This window comes from Diospyros lotus, chromosome 10 (assembly GCF_014633365.1).
Source record: "Diospyros lotus cultivar Yz01 chromosome 10, ASM1463336v1, whole genome shotgun sequence".
Lineage (NCBI taxonomy): Eukaryota > Viridiplantae > Streptophyta > Magnoliopsida > Ericales > Ebenaceae > Diospyros > Diospyros lotus.
Window position 1 is genome coordinate 21,142,588 of NC_068347.1, and position 10,404 is coordinate 21,152,991.

The window sequence follows — 10,404 nt, forward strand, 5'->3', positions numbered from 1 at the left end:
TTACTTTGTGTATACTTGTAACCACGCAATTATCTTAATGAAGAAATTCTGGAAATTCTGGAGTTTAACTAAATTTATTCTTTTCTCTATTATGCATCATAACTTAAAGTTTCTTTTTCCCATTCTACATCTATAGTACTGATCCCAAACCATGCTGGAAATTAGTCACAGGACAACTGAAGGAGTCTGCCAATTTTAGGTAGGCTGTCTGTATTAAGAAAATATTATTGTATTTAACTTGGTTTTGAATTTGATTCATTTATCTAATGTTAAAAATCTCCTTAAGACATAATAAGTTAATAAGCAAACCATTTTTGTTATTGTATTTAAATAATATTTTATTTTTATTAAATGTTTTTGTTAACTTTGACAAAAGATATATTCCTAAATCATTTTTAACCTAAAGTCTATATTTTCAAAGAAGAAAAATTTCCAAAAATATCTCTCACAGTTTAAAAGTTGTATCAACTAGTATCCTTATAATTAAATAATGACAGTTAAAAGTTTTGAAAATGCCAAAAATGTCCTCCCATTTCCATCTCTCTCTCTCTCTCTCTCCCTCTTTTTCTTTTTTCTGCCTTTTTCTCTCTCACGCTCCTCTCTTTTTTATTCTCCAATGAGGGTAATAGCAACAATAATGAGAGTGGGTGATGTCGAAAGTGTTGGCAAATGTGGCATTTAGCCTGGTTGTTAGTATCCACAAGAGAAAACAGGGAAGAGGAATTGGGAGGTTGGTAAGGCAATTTGCTACAATGGTGGTTGGTTATTGGCAGATTAGGGTACAGAAAGATGGAGGGATATAGATCAAGGGATCGAGATTGAGTCGTTGGAGGGCTTTCATGGCTAACAATGGTGTGTAGTGCTGCTATCTATGGCAGCGAGGTAGCAACTAGAATTTTACTAGTAAGAAGAGACAATACCAATTATAAAAACAAAATATCAAAGATGGAAAACAGGAAAGGGGGCACAAGAGACAGAGACGGTGTTGAACAAAGCCATTAGTGACCCCCTCCCCCTCTCTTTCCTTTTGTTTCTTCCTTCCTCCCCCAATCATCTTCGACGGTGAATAAATGGCTATTATTAATTCTATTGACTAATACTAATAATTATTTTATTTTAATATTTAATAATAAGAAAATTTTCGATTGTTTCTTAAATTAAAAGAGAAAGTCAAAGCCCTATAATTAGATTCAACATAAAAAATAATTATTAATGTAATTTATTTTTTTATAAGTGTTATAGTTTTAAAACTATAACAATAGAATTTGTAATGTGAGAAAATTGGAGGTGAGACAGACTGAGGTGGATAGCTAACAAGAGTTTGCTAGTAAAAATAGGCATTGGGTAGCTTCAGTTCTCGATATCCTAGCTGGGATCGTAGCTAGTCTCTTTAGAGCACCTTCGGTATCGCTTGGGATTAGCCTCTTGTGTGCTTGGAGTATATCTGTGCTCACCGAAACAAGTTAGAAGGCATGCGGAGATTCTTCACCCACATATGTCCTCCGATGTTTAAGTCAATACGAGTAAGAAAGAAGTGCAATAGACAAGTAAAGCATGCTGACATTGAATATAAAACAGTTGTACCTTCCCGACAAGAGAGGGTCAATCTCGATACGGTTACAGTTAACCAGCGATGGATTTGCACGTTAGTAGCACTGGACAAGTTTAAGAGAAATCTCCCTCTGAGGGCCAATCAACCTAAGGGGCCCTCAAAGAGAAGGTGGGTTTCGTGACGAGCTGGCGAAACAAGTTGGCCTCTAAGTGGCCTATCGAGCAAAGCCTCGGGTTGGTAAAGGATAACTCTAGACATTGCTGTCATCTTTGAGAGACTTGCAGCTCTTTTTGAGAGACTTACTTTCAGTCCTTCCCGAGAGACTTGATGCCCTCTCCGAGAGACTTATTGCCCTCTCTAAGAGACTTTCAGCTCTCCCGAGAGAACTATTTTCTTGCCGATATATAGATAGATAGATAGATAGATAAAGAGATTTTCCAAAAGCCAACCCCTCGTTTAACCATTTCACTTCAATATTTATACCCCATCTTCCTTTGGATCATTTTGCCCCTCAAGACTTGTCTATTCACCTTTTGCCATTGCTTATGTCATGGTTTCTTTTTGAAAAACGTGTTCTAACTCGAGACCACTTTTGGGGTTCACTCGTCTTGGACTTATTGACAAAAATACCTCTAGATATTTAGTAACTAAAATACTTTTAGGTGGACGTTTAGAAATTTTATGGCACAACAATAAAAAAACCATGGTTTAACTTGCATTTAGAATTTGGGTGAGTGAGTGTGAGTCACCCAATTGCAAACATCAAATTCATTACTTCCACAACAAACAAACGGTCTAATTTCACATAATTGCAGCCACCCATCAAAGCATAATGAGTAAGGATGGTATTATCTATGTTAGTAAATATGTTTTATTTAAAGTTAAATTGATTATAAAAAATTATATTTTAAGTTAGAGAAATAAAAATTATTTTAAATATTTACTAAAATAAGCCTTAATTATATCTTTAAAATTGAAATAAGTTTAAAAAATTTAATATTTAAAAGATATAGACATAAGACATATATATTTTAAATATTTACTAAATAAATATATGTAAATAGATAAATAAATAACCCATTATCATATTTAATAATAATGAGTATTCAATGTTTTATTCAAAATTAAAAGCTACGGTCAAGATATATAAAAATTGTTCAAATATAATGATTATTAGAATATTAAACTAGCACTATCTACACTCCCAAAATGATGAAGGCGTGACCACAACATCTCATCATTAGTTGCATGGCCGGCCCACTCTCCAATGCATAATTTCATTTCTACAAGGCACAGAATCCCAAGACGACACCGTTTCAGTTCCAACCACCCCATCAATTAATTATGTGATTAGTTACTAATCCCTAATTATCAGCTGTAACTCATCTTAGAACTCAACTATAAAATCAAGCTTCGCTCTCTTCTAATTTCCAAGCCGATAGGGATATTCGATCGGAGTTGAGAAAAAGCGCGCCGGAGAACGCCAACGCCAAGCAGAAGCTCTTTGACCGCTCGATCAATGGCTACCAAAGTCTATATTGTGTAAAGTTTCTCTCTCTAGTTGCATGATCGTTTATTTCTCTAGGTTTTTGTATTCCGTTTCGTTGAGCTTTGTTTCTACCGAGTGTTTGCGATTTCTGATTCTGAATTCTAAAGATTCTGGATCTTTTGACTATACGGACTTTGAAATTCTGAAGGATGTTCGGCTCTGGTCCTCATTGTTTGGTAATTTTGTTTTCGGTGTTAGAATCGATCGTTTGGGTTCTCCTGTTGTTATTTTTTGTAAATGTTTCGCCTTGTGCGTTTCTTGTATCTTTCCTTGATTGGATATCGTCTAGTGTAATGCTGATCAGACAATAATTTGAGTGAGAAATGAAGTTATCGGTCTCGTTGAAATTAGATTGTTATTCTGAGTTCATTTTTTCCTACACTGTCCGGCAATTTTGTTTTCGTTGTTAGAACCGATCATTTGAGTTTTCCTGTTGTCATCTTGGAAAAAGTTTCACCTTCGCTGTTTCTTGTATCCTTTTTTTCCCTTGATTGGACATCGTACAATGTAGTGCTGATTAATAATTTGAGTAAGAAATAAGGTTATCGATCTTGTTGAATTTAGATTGTTATTCTGAGTTCAGTTTTCGCTCAATGTTTGGAAATCTTTTTTCTTGCATTTCTGTTTTTGAAAAGGCACAACCGATTTATATTCCCATTTATAGATGCATGACAGCTTGCCCTTGAAATGCTTAGTAATGGAAGGGCCATCTCCTTTGCCTCTTTTATTCTTAATGAAAAATGCTACAGGAAGAGCCAAATTACTAAAGACGCACATTAAGTCCAAAGCCATCCACAACAAATTAAAGGTGATTCACCACAAACTGTTGATGGGATTGTCAGGACATGATAGTTTCTGGTTTAGGAAAATGTGATGCAAGTAATATTCAGATAGCATTGTCTAAGATGCCCAAAGTTTCTGCACCCAATGCTTCCAAAGAATAATGGGTAATTGGCACATATTATTTGAGAATGATGTAATTTGAAAGGTTAGGTTCAAGTAAGGTCTGAAAATACAAGTACAAAGACAAGAAGTTTACTTCCCAAAGCATTAGATAAGGTTTTGGACAGCAAACAAGGCACCCTTGATCCGAAAATATTTGCTTCTGTAAGGCTCCCATGATCCGAAAATAAATTGGTAGTTTTCTTGTTTGACCAGCAATGTGACTCATGATGTTTATTTAATTGCTGACTAGGTCTGTTAGCGTTAGTTAAGGCACTTTGATCGGTCTTGATGTGTTTATTCTCTATTCACTTTTACTAATTAAACAATTGACATTGTCGTATCAAATCATATATTAGTCTAAAATTCACCATCTTATTTCTGGAAGTATAATGAGCGGCATATTGGACCTTTTTTGAAAAAAATATATACTGATTTTATGCAATAGAGCCGGATGCATTTACCCAAACACACATATCAATGCACACACATTGACAGACTTATACGTGCTTGGCTTTATACTCTGTGTTTGAAACAGAGTAGTGCCTATCAATAATAAGTAGGTTGTTTCCATTTTTCTTCTGTCCTCTAGTATAGAATTTCATCACAATTCTCTTACCTTGATCATCAAACTTTCTATCCTGCTATAGGTACTACTCTATGTACGGACATGTAGAGAAACTAGCAGAGCAGATAAAGAAAGGGGCTGCATCTGTGGAAGGAGTTGAAGCAAAGCTATGGCAGGTAGATGGTGCTTTTTTTTTTTTTTTTCTCTTTGTTATGCTATTCTTTTATAAGACTTAGAAATGTAACCCAATGCTTATTGAAGGCCCCTGCAATATTGATCTTTTTTTCTTCTTTCCATTTTTTCAATTGAAACTGAAAGAATACCTGAGCTATTAGTTATTTATGTCCTTGTCATCATCAAGGTTTATGCTTTCCATTTCTATTGCTGCAATTATATGATAGCATTTTTCCAATAGGCTATAGTAGGCAGTTCTTATTGCAGTCATTCAGAAGATTGTAGAACACATTAAAGGTCAGAAGAAAGCAGTTGAGGCTGAAATTTCTGAAGTAAATGCAGATGATGTGGTTTCTAACCCAAAACGGAAGAGACATGCAAATTATTTTGAAGAATTAGAATGATGGCATCACAAGCTAGTATAATGGTCCAGATGCAATAGAGTCCAATCAATAGTCTCAGTTTTGTACCATAAGGATTGAGAGAAATAACATGTTACCAAAGAAACTAAGGAAAAGAGAGTTGAGCACCCAACATAAAGCAAAAAGATTTTAGTAGAAACTACAAATTAGGAGAGAGTTTTTTTATTAGTTTTAAAACAAGTAATTAAAGACTTGGGCACTAGGAATCCACCATCTACTAGTATTGAACTATATATTCCTGTTTTACTATGTTGAATCCATTGTTAATGTCTTTCAAGTAGAAGATTTAGCTTTGAAAATTCAAAATATATTTTCAGATAATGAGTTATGTAGTTTAATGAAAACCACATTACAGTCAATTCAAATAAATAAGATTGGGATCACATATTAATTAAGAAAAACATGTAATAGACTTGGAGAATAGTTCATCACTCAATCCTAACTTAAGCTTGGGACTTGGTGTTTGTTAAATTGTTTATCACCATCTCATCTAAAAGCTTACATTGTTAGATAGAGGGGTGACTTTATCTTTTATATTATTATTTTTACTCTCAACGCGCTCCTTCATGTGTGCCCAAGCTTCATTGTATAACTTGTCTAACTATTTAAATAATGGGTTAGTGTTGAGATTTGAACTTAGGATTATAGATGCTAGGGTCACTGTACCCCGTAGCCGAATAGGGACAAATGCCCCAATTTGTGGGTCGGATTGGGTTAGCTGTGAGGTTTGAACCTAGGACCATAGGTGTGGGGGTCAGCATACCCCCCAAGGGAACCACAAAGAGGGATGAACATCCCAATTTGTGGGTTGAAAATGACCCAGATCGCTTGGGTTGAGAACTGGATCACCAAAAATGGTGATCCTGAGTTTCAAGCAAAAACAGACTGATAATGTTGTGACCAAGAAGAGAACTGCAGTGAAGCTTAAAGAAAAAATATTGCGTACAAGGAGAAAGTTACAGTGAGGTATTGCTGAAGACTAACCAAAAAGAGACAAGATCATCGTGGAAGGAAGGACTGGAAGTAGCAGGGGCAGCAGGTTAGGGAGAGAGAGAAAAACAGTGACTTCGCCGATCAAATCGTCATCCTCCACCAGTGCCTCTACTATTCCATCAAGGGTAAAGTTAAAAAGCCAAAAAAAAAAAAAAAGCTTTAAAACATTAAGAAAAGTATCATTTTTATTAACAAAAAATAAGATATATACTTTACTTAATATAAATTTAATATTGACCCGAGTAACGATTCAAAATGTACCAAGACCCCCAAATAGCATATTGACTAAGGCTACCCCCACAGACCACCTATTATACTAAGTTAGGTACCCTGCCCTTGACCTCATACTATGACCCCTAGCATATTGCGTTCTTGGCAACTATGCTCGGGACCTTTGCCTATTGTGATACGATGTTAAATTGTTGTTCATCTCATCTAAAAGTTTAAGTTGATAAGTAGAGGGTTTGACTTTATCTTTTATATTATTATTTTTTCTTTCAACACCACCTAATGAAGATTGAAGAACACAATAAAAGAATAATGTGAAAATGCTGCATAATATTTATACATATTAAAATGGCTAAGGATGCAAGAAATTAGAATCTTCTTTCAAATTGGAGTAGAAAAAGCATATTCTTTTTGGAACCGACAGGATAATGCCCCAGTTGGACAGCCTAGGATTGTTAAAATTGGACACTTTCAAAAGACTTAGGTTCCCTTAAAATAGACTGAAAATATTTAGACTTTCTTAGACTATTTGAACGCCTCTGGATCCATTCAAACCCTTTGTTGCAAACAAACGCTTTTGATTTTTTCAATGATTTTAACCCTTTTACTAGCCTGCTCTACCTTAATCCCACTAGATGGGGCCGGCTATATGAATTCTATACTTCTAGCCATCTCTATTCATAGTCATATCCTCTCTAAGGCTATATTATCTTATGACATGTTTTTTAGTCTTCCTTGCATCTTTTGCTATAAACTTCCTCCATTTCATCCACTGGCCTCATAGGTTCTTCTAGTAGTCTTCTTTGCCTGTTCAATCCCATGTCACAACAAAATATTAATATTCTCCCAAATTATGAATTAGTATGCTCTTTCCAAAATAGTTGTACATTTCATTCTAAAACAACAAATGTGACGATCCCATGGAGCTTTTTTTTTTTCATAATTATTCTCTTAAATATTTCTTTGTGAGGAATAGAAACATATGTAATAAATAGAAGATGATACAAATTAGAGTTTTGACTTTTAAAACCGAAAGGATACAATTATCCATGCTGTCTGAGGAAATATGTTCTTGTATAATGGTGTTGAGAAGATGACCTAGTAGTTATATATGTATATGTATTGGATATCTAATTGTTAAAATAAACATAGCTTTGGAAGTATCTTGAATTTTGTTAATAATATTTACAAGTATACTTCAACCTCATCTTACCACATTTTAGAAGATGCCGACTTCTACATTAACGTTTCTGTTCCATATGCGAATACGATCTGTATTCCAGGTTATGTAGGTTTAAATGGCCTTTAACCTTTTCTCTTTTTCTGTCTCTCTTCCATTCATTCCATGTATTTGATCTCCTTCCAAAATTGGTATTTTGACACCTACAGTGATTACACATTTAGCTTTGGTCTTAGAAGTTTTGTGACTGGAAGATCATGGTGTGAGTTATGGAACAGATTTTTTTGCAAAAAAAGGCAAGGGGAAAACTACCTACAAATACAACCCTCCATCTACCCTTGTAAGGCAGTGAGCCTTGTCTACTAGGGTCGCCTTTTTTTTTGTGTGCATTTTATTAGTTGATCCTTACATTATTAAGTTATATTGTGTGAATAATCTTGAATTTTTAATCCATTTAGTTTGGGTGTCTTCATTTCTCTTTGTGGGAACATGGGAAGATCAGTTTCTCACTTTTGGATGTTCAATCATTGTATTGAGTTCCTAAGATTTCACATCTTCTGTGACTATATCCATGATTCTATCATCATAATGCTCTCTTTTTGTCATGGTGATCGTTAGTGGTTACTGGTTCCCATTCGGTGGTCACTGCGTTGTTAAATTTTAGAACATTTAAGTTTGTGGTCCCTTATTTAATTATCCTCCAGCATTACTCCTTGTCATTTCTAGGTTTTCCCTTTACCTCCTGCACTTCTTCAAGTTCATTTATGGTGACCATTTTTGTTGTAGTGTTTTGTGGGTTTGATTTCCTTGCTAGATCTTCATTATAGGAATTCTACCATTTGATATTCTTAGAACCTGATCAGATTTAGTGGTCATTATTTTGATTTAAATGATCTTTTTTGAATGCTTCTTGAAATTTCAGCTTCGGTGCCTGGTTAGATTTTGTACATTGAGTGGCCTTAATGACCGGATCAAGTGCACTGAACGAAGTACCATATTCATAACTGGTAATGTACATTAGGAAACATGTACATGAATCTCACAATGAATGCATGAGGTAGATAAAGCATGATTTGTGATTTGCAAAGTGTAGTTAAAGATCCTATACTAATTTAATGTGCTTAAATATACTAATTTAACACGATTATAGATTTTTCTATCTTTGGGAGGTAAATTGGGGTGGAAATGATTTGTTTGCCTAAGTTATTTCCCCTATTCTTTAAATATTTTTCCTTGCTGAAGAAGAGGGAAAAACTGACAAAAGACCCGAAAGAGAAAAATCAGAACAGAGAGAAGCTGGAAACCAAACATAATTAAGAGAACCCTGACTCGTTTTATATGGAAAGATAAGAAGCCAGTGTCTGGATAATTGTGCAGGAAGGCACCAAAGGAATAGGGCAGTAATAATCCAGTGTTAAAAAAAAAAAAAAAAAGCAGAAAAGAAAACAAACTGGTCCAGTTTCTTCCGCTTGCCTCCAGCTTCCAGGAAGAAAACTGAATTTTCCCACTTCTGTCTTGTTGCCCTGCTATACGCATTTCTTTGGACTGGAACTATCGTTGGTAGAGCTTGACTACAACGTCTAATCTTAATGTCCTGCGCTTTCTTAAATATAAGGTACTTTTCATGTGGAACAGGTCCCTGAGACTCTATCAGAGGAATTCCTAAGCAAAATGAGTGCACCTCCGAAGAGTGACGTCCCAATCATTACACCAGGCGAACTTGCTGAGGCTGATGGGCTCATTTTTGGCTTCCCCACAAGATTCGGGATGATGGCTGCTCAATTCAAAGCATTTCTAGATGCAACTGGAAGTTTATGGCGAGCGCAGCAGCTTGCAGGCAAGCCGGCTGGAATCTTCTACAGCACTGGATCCCAAGGCGGGGGACAAGAAACCACTGCGTAAGTTTCCCCTTTTCCCAATTGACCAGACTTTAAAATTTCAAAATCCCAGCAGAAAATTTGACCAAGGCGGTTTTGTCTCAGGTTGACGGCCATCACCCAGCTGGTTCACCATGGCATGGTCTTCGTCCCCATCGGCTACACGTTTGGAGCTGGCATGTTCGAGATGGAAAAAGTGAAAGGTGGAAGTCCTTACGGTGCGGGGACATATGCCGGTGACGGCTCAAGACAACCCTCTGAACTCGAGCTGGAACAAGCTTTCCACCAGGGGAAGTACATCGCCGCCATCACTAAGAAGCTCAAGGGAGCTACTGCGTGATCGTTGTTGAAAGACAATGATACCATTTGGCATTCTTACAGTTGATATTTCTACTATAAACTACAGTGTCGTTTCTGTGTGCATGCAAAAGGTATATTCTTGCCGTCTTTGGATATAATTAAGCTTGTATGTGTGTGTAATCAGCAACAGTGGTTTTCGACAGTTACAAAAAGTCTGATATTTCATCTGGGAAATCATTTTTGATGTTCTTTTAACTGGTAAAACTTGAGATTACTTGCTGAGCAGAACCATTAATGTTGAATTATTAAACACTACCGGAGAAGAAAATATCGTCCTATGATATAATTATGTTTTAAGAGAATTGATCTTTTTATTTATGAAATGTGTGTCTATTTTATAGTTTCGGGAAACTAAATTCAAGAGAGAAATTTTTACTATTCATTAATATTCACATAGCTAGAGGGGGGCACGGATGATATCCGGAGCTTATGCATTGTTCAATACATTTTATAGCGTCAAAACTGATGATCGACCAACGGATCCTAAATAAAGCATCAATGAGGAGAATCTTCAAGGAAAAGAAAATGCTTTCATATTACAATCAAACAAAACCCTGAG

The 10,404-nt window shown here is 35.6% G+C and overlaps 1 protein-coding gene across 1 annotated transcript; it reads left to right on the plus strand.

The window, feature by feature from the left end:
* Positions 1-2,939: 2,939 nt before the first annotated feature.
* Positions 2,940-10,022, plus strand: LOC127812053 (NAD(P)H dehydrogenase (quinone) FQR1). Its single transcript, XM_052352338.1, has 4 exons — positions 2,940-3,094; positions 4,694-4,787; positions 9,244-9,506; positions 9,591-10,022. The coding sequence occupies exons 1-4, from the start codon at positions 3,072-3,074 to the stop codon at positions 9,823-9,825; spliced, it is 615 nt and encodes a 204-aa protein (XP_052208298.1). The 5' UTR covers positions 2,940-3,071; the 3' UTR covers positions 9,826-10,022.
* Positions 10,023-10,404: the final 382 nt, after the last annotated feature.